This window comes from Carettochelys insculpta, chromosome 2, assembly GCF_033958435.1.
Source record: "Carettochelys insculpta isolate YL-2023 chromosome 2, ASM3395843v1, whole genome shotgun sequence".
In the NCBI taxonomy this organism is placed as follows: domain Eukaryota; kingdom Metazoa; phylum Chordata; order Testudines; family Carettochelyidae; genus Carettochelys; species Carettochelys insculpta.
Genome location: NC_134138.1, coordinates 223,551,837 through 223,568,736, shown reverse-complemented (window position 1 = coordinate 223,568,736; position 16,900 = coordinate 223,551,837). Strand labels below are relative to the sequence as shown.

Sequence of the window (16,900 nt, the reverse complement as noted above, 5' to 3'; positions counted from 1 at the left end):
TAATCACACAAACACATGCACATGCCACATGCACACACACATTTCCTTTTGTAAAGTATTTTCATGACATGGCCCCCTCAGGCCATCATTTAAAAGTTTGCCCTCTTCAAGCATATATAAGTCGACCTTTGTTCCACACTCATTTCTACAATGGATTTAACAGAATGTCTATGCTGAGGCTGAAACACATCAACTTAATTTCATAAGCTGTGTCTACACGTGCACGCTACTTCGAAGTTAACTTCGACGTTAGGCGGCGAGACGTCGAAGTCGCTAACCTCATGAGGGGATCGGAATAGCGCCCTACTTCGACGTTCAACGTCGAAGTAGGGACCGTGTAGACGATCCGCGTCCCGCAACGTCGAAATTGCCGGGTCCTCCATGGCGGCCATCAGCTGGGGGGTTGAGAGATGCTCTCTCTCCAGCCCCTGCGGGGCTCTATGGTCACCGTGGGCAGCAGCCCTTAGCCCAGGGCTTCTGGCTGCTGCTGCGGCAGCTGGGGATCCATGCTGCAGGCACAGGGTCTGCAACCAGTTGTCAGCTCTGTGTATCTTGTGTTGTTTAGTGCAACTGTGTCTGGGGGGGGCCCTTTAAGGGAGCGGCTTGCTGTTGAGTCCGCCCTGTGATCCTGTCTGCAGCTGTGCCTGGAACCCTTATTTCGATGTGTGCTACTTTGGCGTGTAGACGTACCCTCGCAGCGCCTATTTTGATGTGGTACCGCGCAACGTCGAAGTTGAACATCGACGTTGCCAGCCCTGGAGGACGTGTAGACGTTATTCATCGAAATATCCTATTTCGATGTCGCCACATCGAAATAGGCTACTTCGATGTAGGCTTCACGTGTAGACGTAGCCATAGAGTTCTACTGTCTCTTACCACAGTAAAGCAGGCCAGAGTGGATGAACTACTCTGGAAATCTGGTATAATTCATCCTTGCAGAACTTCTAAAGTATCACTCTCTCACAGAAGAAGAGTTTTTATCTGTGCATATAGGAGCACGAGGAAATGACTGCCATTAGAAGTTCATTCTGTGTGTATAAACTATCCTCAAAGCTCCATAGTTCTTCACAGAATACAAGAAACCAAATTTATGATTGCCCACTTGAACAAACAGATAACCCTACGCACACAAAAACAACTGTCAAGTTTGACACTGCACATACTATCATTAACATATAAAGAAGGCAGGGAGCAACATTTGTGATAGCAGAGAAGAAAGAGTTTGCTCCTATTCAGCTCTGTTTATTAAGGACACAGAGTGGAAACCTATGATTGGTTAGGATCTGGCCTGCCTTCCTGGTCCTGACTCATCATCCAGTGTCTTCTAAATAAAATAAATATATGGAGATACACATCTCATAGGACTGGAAGGGACCTCAGGAGGTCATCAAGTGCAGTCCCCTATGCTCTTGGCAGGACAAACACCATCCCCCGCTTTTTTTTTTCAGTCTATTTCCCCCAGATCCGTAAAAGGCCCCCTCAAGGACTGAGCTCACAACACTGGGTTTAGCAGGCCAATGTTTGAAACACTGAGCTATATCCCTTTTCACATATGGTCACCGTATACAGTAAACTCCTTCATTTCTGGAATGCTATCATCCAGAACTCTCAACTACAACTGACGTTTTAACCATAAGTAAACTTGAGTTACATTTTCAGCAAGTATAGTATAGTGAAAGTAAATACAGATCAATACAGCAAATACAGTATAAGCTTACAGCATACAATCCTATTGTTGTTGGTAAATAAAGTACTCTACATACTTTTGTGTTTGTTTCTTAATAGCTAACCTTGGTTTTGGTTAGTGTTATGCATTGCAAGGTATACCTCTCTATTATCCAGAATATTTGAATATCTGGCAACCTCCCAGTCCCGGGGCTGCCAGATATGAAAAATTTTCCTGTAACATGGAATATAACACTTAGTTCCTGATTTTCATAAACTGTGGCTGGAGGTCTGTCCCTACATTCATACATGCCTAGTTTTAGTATTTGTACGCACACACGCACCCATGCACCCCTCTCATGGATAAGCAGCTTTCTATCCAGCCAAATATGAATGAAAAATGCTCAATCTGTTTGTGCTCACTGGTAAGGAAGCATGCAAAAATAGTTACAGAAGGAGGGCTCTGTTTATTAAAAAAAAGGGGCTCTAAATCACAAAATTCTTCTTGGGAAGCTACTTTTAAGCTGACATGTTTGAACTAGAGTTCAAAGATACATACCCCAGGGGTACAAGTAATAATCAAGATTTTTTCAGGATATTTTGTATTATCCAGCTCTCTTTTCTAAATGAGTCAGCCTGACTACAAGATGAGGTTTCCTTACTCATAGGCTATTAAAAAACAGACATGTCACCTTGTCTGCATACTTTACAAGTTCATACCTGCTGAATTAAAGAAAAGCATTAATTTTACTGTTTATGAAATGAATGATGCTGGCATTTTGTGACTTAAAGGAAGTGAGAAAATAAATATGTTTTAATAAAATCATGTCAGAAGATAGTGACTCATGAAGCTATCTATATGTTGCACTTTACTGTTCTGACTATGAATACGATATTTGTGTTTTTCTTACCTACATCAGAGTTCAGTTTAGCAGGCTGGAATTTATCTATCATCAAGTCTCATTTAGCCAGAAGCTGAAAAGCTAGTTATGCTCCTCTGAAGCATTTGGGACTTGTTAGCCTTTTTTTGCAGAGGTAGAGTTACATTTGTAATGTGGACGACTAAGGAATAGTCAGTCACCTAATTACTGTCAGATGATGAATTGTGACTTCTTTCGCACACTATTCTACAGCCAAGTACTTATCTTTACAACAACTTTTCTTCTATTTAATTGTATTAAATAACAATTAGACAATTAATCAAAGGAAAATTATAGAAATGCAAGAGTATCCTGCAATAAAATAACAAAACAAGTCATTGTTCAGAAAGTCCATGAGCCCATCATTGGAAAAGTGTAGTGAAAGGAAAACTATTCCTTGGCCAAGCTATGTACAGCCACAAGTACAAATTTGACATTTTGGCTCATATAGAATAAACTCTTTAAAGATTTGTTTATCAAAGATCATAACTCAAAGCAAAAAGATACCATCTGTAATCAGAAAGTGAAGTCTTTTCCAAATCATTTTCAGCAGAGCACATACCTTTCCCATAACTTAAATGGATTTCCTTCCTGCCTAACTGGGCTAAAAGAAAAGCATTAGCATTGTCTCAAGGTCAATGATGATGTCTGTGACAAAGTGCACTGCAGGTGACAGGCCTGTTCTTTCCTATAGACAACCTCCCAACCTTATGAGGATTCTCACTAGCAACCACAGGCTATACCACAATAATACTAATCCTGGAACTTTTCCTTGCAACAAGCTCCGTTGCCAACTTTGTCCACATATCTATTCTGGAAATAACATCACTGGACCTAACTATGTTAATTACAGAATCATGGACATATTCTCCTGTTCCTCAACTAGTATCATACATGCCATCATATTCTAACAATGCCCACACACCACGTATGTAGGACAGACTGCAAACACTCCTCAACGAAGAATGAATGGCCATAGAACAGACATCAGAAGTCTTCAAACACACAAACCTGTCAGCCAGCACTTCAATGGAAAGGGCCATTCTGGTAAAGACCCGAAAGTCTGTGTTCTACTGAAAAGGGACTTTAACAACTGTCTGCAGAGGCAATGCTCAGAACTAGCATTCATATTCAAATTCAACACATTAACACATGATTTGAACAGGGACAGCAATTACCTGGCCCATTTTAAGGACTCTTTTACATACTTTGATGTTCTAGCTAACTCTTAACTCCCCCTCCGCCCACTGCTGTCCCTGTGCTCTTCTGATTTGCCAACCTTGATAACAATTTTTCTGATTTGATAACAATATTTGGATCTCTGTGCTTTATATATTGAGTTTATTCTGGTAAGGCTATGATCCGAAGAAGTGGGTCTGTCCCATGAAAGCTCATCAGCTAATAAATTATTTTGATAGTCTTTAAAGTGCTACATGACTGCTTTTTTGTTTTTATAGAACTTTTAGTGTGTGATAACAGGGTCCCAGTCCACGTGGCTGGTGTTTGTGCAGTAGGCCAAAGAGCTGTAGGGCTTGTCTACACTAGTCCCCTCCTTTAAAGAGGACAGGTAAACGAGCCTGAGCAAAGAATAGCAATGAGGTGCTGCACTGCACTGCACTTTAAAACGCCAGCAAGCAGTGTAGCCACGGGCACTTCTAAGTACCCACGCAACTTCAAAGTGCCCTTACTCACAAACGTTTATTGACCTTTTGACCTCTATGTATGGTCCAAGTGTGGGTGATACTTTTTAAAGTCACTAATAGTCCTACTTATAACAGCTTCATTAATAACTATACTAAGATGCAGAGCTTTACCATTTAGGTGGTGGCCGGCAACGTTAAATGGTCTTTTGTTAATCCACAGGTGGCACGGCTATGAGTATGCTCCTCACTGTGCATTAACTTACTATACCAGGGTCAGCGACCCCCAGCACAAATGCCAAGAGTGGCACATGAGCCGATTTTCGTCAACGTGTGGTAGGTTGCTCAGCCCCTCTTCCCCCATGCAGCGGGGAGGTTACTCAAAGCCTTGCCACCTGTGGATTAACAAAAGACCATTTAATGTTACCAACCACCACCTTAACAGTAATGTGCTGCATCTTAGTATATTTATCAATGAAGCTGCTGTAAGTAGGACTATTAGTGACTCTAAAAGGTATCACCCGCACTTGGACCATACATCAAAACAAAAAAGCAGTCAAGTAACACTTTAAAGACTAACAAAATAATTTATTAAGTGAGCTTTTGTAGGACAGACCCACTTCTTCAGACCATAGCCATACCAGAACAGACTCAATATTTAAGGCACAAAGAACCAAAAACAGGAATCAAAGTTGACAAATCAGAATAAAATTATCAAGGTGAGCAAATCAGAGAGCAGAGGGGAGCCGGGGAGGGGAAGTCAAGAATTAGATTAAGCCAAGTATGCCAAAGAGCTCCTATAGGCTACGTCTACACGTGAAGCCAACATCGAAATAGCTTATTTCGATGTAGCAACATCGAAATAGGCTATTTCGATGAATAACGTCTACACGTCCTCCAGGGCTGGCAACGTCGATGTTCAACTTCGACGTTGCGCGGCACCACATCGAAATAGGCGCTGCGAGGGTACATCTACACGCCAAAGTAGCACACATCGAAATAAGGGTGCCAGGCACAGCTGCAGACAGGATCACAGGGCGGACTCAACAGCAAGCCGCTCCCTTAAAGGGCCCCTCCCAGACACAGTTGCACTAAACAACACAAGATACACAGAGCTGACAACTGGTTGCAGACCCTGTGCCTGCAGCATGGATCCCCAGCTGCCGCAGCAGCAGCCAGAAGCCCTGGGCTAAGGGCTGCTGCCCACGGTGACCATAGAGCCCCGCAGGGGCTGGAGAGAGAGCATCTCTCAACCCCCCAGCTGATGGCCGCCATGGAGGACCCGGCAATTTCGACGTTGCGGGACGCGGATCGTCTACACGGTCCCTACTTCGACGTTGAACGTCGAAGTAGGGCGCTATTCCGATCCCCTCATGAGGTTAGCGACTTCGACGTCTCGCTGCCTAACGTCGAAGTTAACTTCGAAATAGCACCCGACGCGTGTAGCCGCGACGGGCGCTATTTCGAAGTTAGTGCCGCTACTTCGAAGTAGCGTGCACGTGTAGACACAGCTATAATGTCCCAGAAATTTTGCATCCCGGTTCAAACCACGTGTTAATGTGTCAAATCTGAACATGAAAGAGAGTTCAGCAGCTTCTCTTGCTACTGAAGAAGACTGAAAATTCTAGAAGTCAAAAGGTCAAATTTCTGCAATCTGCTCAACTCGACTACATCAGTATAGCCCATTGACTTCAATCAAGTTACGATGATAAAGACAAGCTGGGGATCTGATCTACATAATCTGGAGTGAACAGGGAAGGCAAGACATACCCCTGAATCTGCAGACCACAGCTTATTGGAAATATTAGCTGTGTCCACTTCTCTGGCACTCAGAACTGCATTGAATGGAATGGTATCAGACCAGATCCAAATACATATCCAATTATGGCAGTCTTGTCTGCTACGAAGAGATCCTACTCTACTGCTTGCACAGAGAGAAGCTTCCTATGTTCTCTCATCCCAACCCCTGTCATTACACTCCAATGAAGTGCAGGATAGGACCGAAGCTTAATGAGTTACACTAATCATAGAAATGCATTGAAATTTAGGGCTGTGAGGGATCTTGAGAAGTCAGAAAGTCATGTTGCTCATTATTTATATAGTTATAATGTATATATATCGTGGCAGGGCCAGGGTGAAGGAAGCCCAAACAACCAGAAGGGCCTGCAGGGCAATCACGGGCAGCTGGGTGGGAGATAGCTCTACCTAACTAAAGCCAGCTGGCCCCAATGACTGGGCCAATAAGAGGCCTTTAAAACCCTTCACAGGGGGAAGGGCAGAGGGAGAGTGAGAGGTGAGCAGAGAGATGCAAGGAGAGGAGCAGAGAGAGAACAGGTTTGAGAGGAGCAGAGGAGAGCAGCAGGAACACCAGAGATCACAGAGGGAGAGTTGGAGCCTGTACAAGATCAAGAGTGAGGACCTGTGACTGCTACAGCCTGGAGAAGGTACCAGGGGGAATCGTCTGGGGAAGCGGCCCAGGGAGGAGAGTTGCGGTGCCAAGAGCCAAGAGCTAAGGGCTAAGCTCCTCCCACTGGCAGCTGCACAGGGTCCCTTGGCTGGAACCTGGCACCAGTGGGCAGGGGCCAGGTTCCCCCCAGACCACCCCTCGCCCCAGCGAGGGCAACAGGGCCCCTAAGGGGTCCTAATGGACTGACCAGAGGTCAGAGGCCCAGGAATTGGACTCACTTTGTCACAATATATATATATGCCTGTGTGTATTATCCATATTTGTAAATATTAAAGAATATTTAGACTATGAAAATATCTTTAGAAGTGAAAATGTTGTAAAAAGATATAGTAATTTACTATACTAACATGATAGTTAATTTATGACTTTTGTTTTGAATAATCACAAAGATCATTTTAAAAAATAACACTTCAGCATATATTTTTGTACATTTAGTGGAACATACTTTTCCAAAATATGATTAAATAGTACAAACTGCCCTGCTTGACTCTTCTGTGATTATTGTATGTTCTTCTCTTTCTTACTACTAATACTTAAATGGAAACTGACTACAGGTTGAACCTCTTTATTTAGGCCCCTTCATCACCTGACTAGTGCCGAACCAGAGAATTTGCCAAACAATGGGAAGTCAATATTGCCTAGCGGCATTACCAACACTTGCACTGCTCACTGGGCTCTCAGAAGACATTTAGGGCTAAATTAGAGATAAATAAAAGCACAGAGCTCTGGAGCCAGGACTGGTGGCTGTAAACAAACTTTCTGGGACCACAGGAAACTTAGCCAGATGTCCATTTGTCATGAGTGTGACCAACTACAATCATACTGGACCACAGATATTGCCGGACCAGAGAAGTCCAACCTGTAGTACCATTTAATGCAAAATCCAAGTTTTTTTAAATAGAATAACTTTCACAGTCTAAGTCCATTAGGAATAGTTTCACAACGTTTGTTTAAAATTGTGTTGTTTTTAGAAAACAAATAATGTATGTTTTATGGGTAAAATATTGCTACATGTATTTATTAGTGCATAAGAACTCTATTGTGAAATTAAGTAGAATCTGAGACCAGGAAGAAAGACCAGACGATGTAACTAGATGATACTAATCTTAATTCTTATATTTCACGCCTATATATTATGTTTGTGCTTATACTATATATACAGAGATAGAAAGTAATAAAAACGACGTGGTCCAAGCTAACAGAAATGCAAAAATTAACCATTAATGCTGGAAAGTAAATATAATTTTTTTCCAGTTTGAATAATATAGGTCCCACTCCCACGAGCCCTTATGACTTCAAAGTGAGTTCTCACATGCTTGCAGTTAAGAATATGTGTGTTTGCAAGATCGAAACAAAAAACTGAGGCAATAAACTGGTAACAGAACAATAGTTAAGGATTATATAATGAATCATTTGATCCTCAGATGGCATAAAGTAGTAGAATTCAGCTGTGCCAATTTATGCCAGCTGAAAATCTGGCCACAGAAAGATGCTGCAAGCCCTCTATGATAGGAATTCACATTAAATTCAATAGAGTGCATACAATACAAAGCTCATGATTTTCACCTTAACATAGTTCGTTTTGATACTGAATTTTTAAACATCCACTTATCAAAGCACCGTTGTACTTTTGTCACTCAGACTCGTTGAGCCAACCCAAGGCTGCTCTATGTGCGCAGACTGACATAAAATTATGGAAGTAGTTAGAAATGCCAGAAGAAACATAGCTGAATTAGATTTACATAAATAATACAAACAGTCCAAAACCGTACAGTAGACCCTGGACTTAACGTGGCTGTCAGCTGTCACCCCTGACAGGAGCTGTAAAACCGCTCCTGTCAGGGACAATAAGCGTCCAGCTGCTGCTCCTGACAGGAGCGGTTTCCGTGCTCCTGTCAGTGGCAGCAGCCACGAATCAGGCTGCACTGGTCAGTTTTCCAGTTCCCCTGAGTGGCAGACAGCCTGGAGCCCAGCGCTGGCTCCCGACTACTCAAGAGTAGCCTGAGTAACCTGAGATTTGCGCAACTTGAGCGCATGTATCTCGGCGTTCTACTGTACTTAATTTGCTGTACTGACTATATCTTGCCTACAGTGCCAATATTTAGTTTTTAAAAACTCACCATACCCAAGTCTCTGCATTATGTTTTTCTCCTTTTCCATCATCCTACACTACTTCTCCCTTATCTACCCCATCTATACCAAATGTTTAATGGCAATTTATCCAATAACTCATCTTGATTTTTACTGCCTTTAACATAATTTAAAGTGAACTATAGTCTTTTTTTTTTATTGCACATGTAGGGCAGGCAGGTTGCACTGCCTCAGTAGGACTGCTTATATGAATTAGAGCTAATAATTTGTGGGTTTTCAGGATCTACCAACGTTTTGGATTTTTCAAAGTTTTTAAAATAGTCAAAATATGATACTATTGAATTATAAAAGCTAGCATTAATTTTTGCTCAGCAATTTTTGTGATGTTTTATAATTCCTGTACATGTTTAATATATATACAAAAAACATACTATATTACTATACTGTGCCATAAATAAAAGCCACTATTTCACCCTGCCTCCATGGTCTTTACTTTCCATATTCCTGTATTGGGCATATTTGTATTTTCTTTAAGACATATGACTATCTCACAGGTTGTCAGAATATGAATGATTATCCTTTACTTTATAAATAAGATCCACATAAAGTAGATTTTACATATAACTGCTTATGTAGGAAATGAGAATATAGTATCTTCACATGTAAAGGGCATTCATCTTGTGTAGCTAGTTTCCCTTGTAATTGGAGCAGATGTGTACTAAATGTTTTCACCCATCAATACAATTTTCATACATGTATCATTTGTAATTCTATTGTATTCTCATTGTTACCCTGTTTTTACTGAAGCCAACATAAAACACCCTTTCCACTTATCAGTGTTAACTGTCCCTGTGTCTACACGAGCCACTTCATTTCGGAAGGGGCATGTTAATGAGCAGCTTCGAAAGATGTTTATGAAGTGCTGTCATGAATATGCAGCACCTCATTAGCATAATGGCATCCACAGTGATTCGAAAGTGTGGCTTTCGAATTGCGCACTGCCTGTGGAGACGGGGACCTTATGAAAGGACACCCCCCTAGTTTTCAAAAGCCCCTTCTGCCTAACACCATATAGGAAGAAGGGGCTTTCGAAAAATGGGGGGTCCTTTCGGAAGGTCCCTGTCTCCACAGGTGGCGCGCGATCTGAAAGCTGCACTTTCGAATCGCCGCAGCCACCATTATACTAATGAGGTGCTGCATATTCATGGCAGTGCCTCATTAGTATCTTTCGAACCCACTCATTAACATGCCCCTTCTGAAAGGAAGGGCTTATGTAGACCCAGCCAGTATGTTTGAAAGTCCTGAAAGGAGGGCCTGCACAGTGGTGACCCAGGGTATTCCTTACTAGCTGCATAAGTGTATAACATTTTGCTGCATAAATATACAAGGTTTTGCTGCCATAGTAACATATAATAGGTCCATGCTGGGTATCATAGGATCAATAAATTATTGTTACTACTGATTATTATCTGTAAAAAAATAAAAACATAAGGTTAGCATTTTTAAAAGAGCTAACCATAGTAGTTGTTTGGCTATTCTTTCTTCTGGTCATAGACTTAAAACAGTGTCATACTAAATTCTGGGTTTGATCTGAAAATCATATTAACTGATGGTCATTAAGACAAACACATACCCTTAATAACTGATTCAGCAGCATACAGATCCCGCTTGTAGGTCACCTAAAGGACAGATAAACCTCATTAGACTTAACAGAGCAGGAAGGAATATAAAACAAATAAAATAATGCCCCAAAGGCAATTTTTTACATTCGAAGTACCATAAACAAATGATGTAGTCAATTCCTTAATTACAGTAAACACCACTGGCAAGTGTAAGAACAAAAGTTATGAAAGCCAAAGAATCACACTCTGTTATTAAATATTTAGAACTGTTTAGAGCTAATTTAAAACTATCCTTATGAGCCATAACAAGTATGTTATCCTCAAGATATTTCACTATGGTTTCATGCTGGGATTTTCATAAGATAGCCTGGGTGGTAGTATGGCTAGAAAGGACCAGATAGTTATAGTAGATCGCAAACTAAATACGAGTCAACTATGTACAAGGAAGGTGTGAAAAGAGTAATACCATTCTGGGGTATATTAACAGTAATATTGTATGTAAGACGTGGGTGGTTATTGTCCTGCTCTGGTGAGGCTGCAGTACTGCAGCCAGTTAAGGGCACCACACTTCAGGAAAGATCTGGACAAAAGTGTGGACAAACTGGAGTCCAGAGGAAAGCAGAAAAGATGATAAAAGGTTTGGAAAAGCTAACCTATGAGAAAAGATATGCCAAATGTGTCATTGGACCAAGGTCTTAACAGCAATCTCAACTTTCTTATGTGTTACAAGGGCAATTTCCTCATCTTTGATATTTGCAGGAATGAGACACATCCTACTTACTTTGCTTCATCAACTGGTCCTACTAATGCCAGGTAACCCTTTTTTCACCCCCCTTCCCTCCCTGCTACATAAACCCTGGATTCTATTTCTTTTTTCTCCTTCAATCATCTGAAGAAGTGGATCTTACTCACGACAGCTCATGACCTAATAAACGTTAGTCTCTAAAGTGCTAACTGACTGCTTGGTATTTGTGAAGCTACAGACTAACACAACTACCCCTCAAGAAACTGGGCATGGTTAGTCTTGAGAAAAGATGAATAAGAGGCAACATGATAACAGCATGATAATCAAATATTCTCCATGTTTGCTGAAGGTAGGGAAGAAGTAATTGGCTAGACATTAGGAAAAACTTTCCAGCTATAAGGATAACTAAGTAGTGGAATAGTTTATTAAAGAGAAGTTACTCACCGTAGTAATGATGGTTCTTCGAGATGTGTCCCCGTGGGTGCTCCACAATAGGTGTCGGGCTCGCCCGGCGCCGCAGATCGGAATTCTTCCAGCAGTTTCTCCTAGATCGCGCATGCACCGGCGCGCACCGCTCCCTTGCGCGTCCCCGGCCACGTGCACGATCCAGGCCACGCCGGTTCCTTGACCAACCGCCTCGGATGCTCCTGAAAGACACTAGACAGAGATCTGAAGCGGGGAGGATGGGCGGGTGGTGGAGCACCCACGCGGACACATCTCGAAGAACCATCGTTACTACAGGTGAGTAACTTCTCTTTCTTCATCGAGTGTCCCCGTCGGTGCTCCACAATAGGTGACTACCCAGCAGTAACCCAAGAAAGGAGGTGGGTAATCGGTTTATGTGCAGCTTGCCCCCGAAAGGACTGCTGTCAAGAGGTGGGTATCCTCTTGGAATACCCGATGTAGGGCATAATGCTTGGCAAAGGTGTCATAGGATGACCAGGTCACCGCTCTACAGATGTCCTTCAACGCAATGCCCTTAAAGAAGGCTGTTGACGCCGCCACCGCCCTGGTGGAGTGAGCCCTTGGGGGGGCCAGCAAAGGAGTCTTTCGAAGCTCGTAGCACATTTTTATGCAGGACACAATGTGCTTTGAGATTCTCTGAAGAGAGACCTTCTCCTTTTGACCTGGGAGCGAGAGAGACTAGAAGCCTGTCCGTTTTCCAGAAGGACTTAGTTCTGTCTATGAAGAGGGCCAACGCCCTCCTCACATCCAGGAGATGCAGGCATGCCTCCTTGGTGGAGCTGTGAGGCTTCGAGTAAAACGAGGGTAGAATTATTGGTTCGTTAAGATGGAATTCTGAAGAAACTTTTGGCACAAAGGCTGGGTGCAGCCATAAGGTTACCACCTCCTTTGAGAATACTGTGCAGGGCGGCGTTGCCATAACTGCTGAAAGCTCACTCACCCTGCGAGCTGACATAATTGCAAGGAGGAGGGTTGTCTTTATCGTAAGGAGACGTAGGGAAACTGTGGCTAACGGTTCAAAAGGTGGACCCGTGAGCGTGCTGAGCACCAGGTCCAGGTTCCACGATGGCGGAAGCGGTTTCCGAGGGGGGTACAGGTTTACTAACCCCTTTAAGAACCTGGTAACGATAGGATGGGCAAATACCGTGGGCCCCTCCTCTGTATGCCGAAAGGCTGATATAGCAGCAAGGTGGACTTTTAGCGAGGATAAGGAAAGTCCGCCCCTCTTGAGGTCCAACAAGTATTCAAGTATTACTGGTATAGGAACGTCAAGGGGAGCTAACTGCTTGGCGAAACACCAGGCAGTGAATCGAGTCCATTTCTGCTTACAAGTCTTCCTGGTGGAGGTCGTTAGGCTACTTTCCAGGATTTGTTGTACTCCCTCCGTGCATATACTTTCTAAGGAGCTGAGCCATGGATTAGCCATGCTTGTAGGCGCAGGTTCTGAGGGTTCGGGTGCACTATGGACCCCTGGGCCTGCATAAGTAGGTCCGGCGCCACTGGTAGGGGGAGCGGTGGGCGGTCCAACATGCGCAGAATCAAGGGAAACCATTGCTGCCGATCCCACGTTGGGACTACTGGTATCATGCGAGCTCTCTCCCTTCTGGCTTTCTGCAAGACCTTCTGGATAAGCGCTGTGGGGGGCAACGCATAAAGTAGGGGGCCCTTCCACGGAATCATGAATGCATCCCCCAGGAACCCCCGCCCCACTCCTGCCCTGGAGCAGTACTGGGGACACTTCTTGTTGTGCTGTGTGGCAAACAGATCGATCTGGGGAAACCCCCATGTATGAAAGATCGGTGTTAGCAGATCGGCGCGGATCTGCCATTCGTGCGTGAGTGTGAAGCGCCTGCTCAGCTGATCTGCTTTCACGTTGTGAGCGCCCGGCAAGTACGAGGCTTTCAACGTAATGTTGTTGGCAATGCACCAGTTCCACAGTCAGACTGCTTCCGCACATAGGGCCCGGGATCGGGCTGCTCCTTGCCGATTTATGTAAAACATAGTGGAGGTATTGTCTGTATTGATCCTGACTACTTTGCCACATATGTGGTCTCAGAAATGCTTGCAGGCATTGAACACTGCTCTGAGCTCCAGCATGTTTATGTGCAGTGACTGTTCCGCAGGGGACCATAGCCCTTGCGTCACCTTGTCGCCGATGTGCGCTCCCCATCCTATGTGGGAGGCGTCGGTAGTAAGAAAAATAGAAATTTGTGGTTGGTGAAAGGGTACCCCTGCTAGCAAGTTCTTGGGGTTTACCCACCACGCCAGGGATCTGCGCACCTCTGTCATGGGCGACACTACCCTGTGAACAGTGTGGGATGCCGGTTTGTAGACGCTCGCCAGCCAATGCTGGAGGCTTTGCATGTGCAATCTGCCATTCTGTACCACAAATGTTGCTGCCGCCATATGGCCCAGCAGCTGTAAGCACGTTAAGACCGGCACCGTGGGGCTGTATGTAATGACTTGCACCAGCAAACTGATGGCGCGAAAGCGGGCGTCGGGTAGGTACACCCTTGCTGTGATAGAGTTTATGCGTGCCCCTATGAACTCTATGTCCTGTGTGGGGTCAGTCTTTGACTTGGCGAGATTGATGATTAGGCCCAGAGAAGAAAACGTGTCCGCTGCGACGCGTATCATGCGTAGGACCTCTGCCTTCGAGGCCCCTTTCAGTAGGCAGTCATCCAGGTATGGAAATATGAATACCCCCTGTCTGTGCAGGTAGGCTGACACCACTGCCAAGGTTTTGGTAAAGACTCTGGGGGCCGAGGAGAGGCCGAACGGAAGAACCCTGTACTGGAAGTGTTCCTTGCTGACCATGAAGCAGAGGAAGCGCCTGTGTGCCGGGTGGATCGTTATATGAAAATAAGCATCTTGTAAGTCGAGGGCTGCAAACCAATCTCCATCGTCCAGTGCTGTGAGTATGGAGGCGACTGTAATCATCCGAAACCGTTGCTTGCGCAAGTAGCAGTTGAGGCCCCAAAGATCTAAGATGGGCCTCCAGCCTCCTGTTTTCTTCTCTGTGAGGAAGTAGCGTGAATAAAACCCTTTCCCCTGGAATTGTTCTGGCACTCTTTCCACCTCCCCATGAACATAAGGTGGTCCACCTCCTGTTTGAGCCTCGCCTTGTGGGCAGCGTCCCGGAGGTAGGGCCTGGAGGGAGACTTCGTCGGTGGGAGCGACTGGAAGGGGATCGCGTAACCCTTGGCTATGATCTCCAGCACCCATTTGTCTGCAGTGATCTTTTGCCATTGGGAGTGAAACGGTCTGAGGTGATGATGGAACATGAGATGAGAGTGGCATTGTGCGATACTAGTGATAGTGCAGCCCTCGACATGCCTGTCAAACTTGTTGCCTTTGGGCCTGTCCCGAGGGTGTACGGCTTTGTTGGGAACATCGCCTGGGAGTTCTGTACTGTTGCTGCTGTTGATGTCGCCCTTGGTCGTAGCCCCGTTGATACTGCGCATGCTGTGGTTGGTACGGGTAGCGTCTTTGCTGAGGGTAATATTTTTTCTTCCTATATGGAGGGTTATAAATACCCAGGGTTCTAAGTGTAGCTCTCGAGTCCTTACTGGAGTGGAGGACTGAGTCGGTTGAGTCTGCAAACAACTTTTGCGTATCAAAGAGAAGATCCACGATCTTCGCCTGTAGATCCCTCGGGATGCCCGATGTCTGGAGCCAGGATTCTCTAGGCATGACCACTGCTGTACCCATTGAGCATGCCGCCGTATCTGCCACATCCAGGGCGATCTGGACTCCCGTCCTCGAAGCTGCATAGCCCTCTTGCACAATTACCTTTAACACCGGCTTCTTATCTTCCGGAAGTGAATCCATGAGAGAAGTAAGCCTGGAGTAATTATCGAAGTTATGGTTCACTAGGTGTGCCGTATAATTTGCCATTCTCAATGGCATGGTGGAAGAGGAATATACCTTCCTGCCAAAGAGCTCTAGCTTCTTGGCATCTTTGTCCAATCCCCACGATTTGTACTGAGAAGTCTTTGACCTCTGCTGGGACGATTAGACTACCAGTGAGTTCGGTTGTGGGTGACTGAAGAGGAACTCCATGCTCTTTGCCAGGACGAAGTACTTCTTATCCGCTCTTTTGGTCATAGGCGGAACAGAGGCCGGAGTCTGCCATATGATAGTGGCTGACTCCATAATGGCTTCGTCCAGCGGGATACCAATTTTGGATGAAGCCGGGGGTCTCAAATTTTTCAGGAGTTTGTGATGTTTCTCCTGCACTTCTGCCGTTTGAATGCCTTGCCACCCTTTTAAACAGCTCCTGAAGCTGTTTAAGGTCATCCGGGGGAGCGACATCCCCGGGGGCCATGGCCTCATCTGGGGAGGATAAGGAGGAACCGCTTGGGTAAACCTCCCTCGAACTCTCAGGTTCCTGCGGCCGATGGTATACCTGCTCGCTGGAGGATTGCGAAGGAAAGTCTCGGGGTTCTAAAATTAACTCCCCTTGAGATAACTGAGTTTCCATCCTCGCCCGGGAGTGTCCACAGGGGTATTGGCTGGCCGGGGGGGACGTGCCCCTGGGTGTAGGCCTGGGGTGTCTGTGTCCAGCATGATAGGAACGACCATGGCAGCACGGGCACAGGTCCGGGGATGGAGACCTGGACCACTCTCGGGGTGTGTACCCCCGATGTCTAGGAGAGCGAGACCTCTGCGATGACACAGATAGCGGTGACACTGGTTTGTGATAGTACTCCAGTGGATCCAATCCCAGAAAGGGTGAACGTGGCCCAAGCCATGGTGACATTGGTTGGAGGAACAGCGAAGGAGGTTCTGGATAGGCCGGTGGAGACCCTGGCCTTCTGGGCAGCGTGTGTAGCACAGGGGGAGAGCTTGTTGTTAGCAGCAGTGCAGCCCTGTACGGAGAAGGGCTGCGGTGCCGGGTTTTTGCTCTTGCCTTTCCCCTCCCCTGCGGGGCTGGCACCACCCCCTTCCGCGCTGGGGATCTTGGCCCCGCTGTCGGCGCCGCGCTCTGCCCGCTCAGCTACAGTGCCGCACAGATAACGTCCTCCAGTGCCTGCAGGCTCCGTGCCTGCTGGCCCTGCACCGTTGGTGCCGTGGAGGTCGGTGCCGCCTGTGGCAGTGCCGCCGGTTCCTGCGCTGGCCTGGCCGCCACTCTAGGTGCTGCGCGTGCCGGCTGTTTTGTAATCGGAGGCTCAGCCTCTGCCACGTGCGCTGCCGCGGTGCCGCTTGCCTGAGTATGCGGCTGGGGGCTGTGTGCTCCGCCCGTCCTGCTCGCTGAGACCGCCAGCAGGGATCGAGCTGGGGAG

General features: G+C 45.7%; 1 protein-coding gene across 6 annotated transcripts in view; it reads right to left on the bottom strand.

The window, feature by feature from the left end:
• Positions 1-16,900, bottom strand: part of CRPPA (CDP-L-ribitol pyrophosphorylase A) — a 223,280-nt gene that overhangs the window by 135,818 nt on the left and 70,562 nt on the right. For all 6 annotated transcript variants that reach the window (XR_012644052.1, XR_012644051.1, XM_074984660.1 and 3 more), the window contains one exon: positions 10,417-10,462. Coding sequence is in view for 4 of the 6 variants with exons in the window: in XM_074984660.1 (XP_074840761.1) it covers positions 10,417-10,462 (46 nt within the window). In the remaining 2 variants the exon portion in view is untranslated. The remainder of the gene's footprint in view (positions 1-10,416; positions 10,463-16,900) is intronic.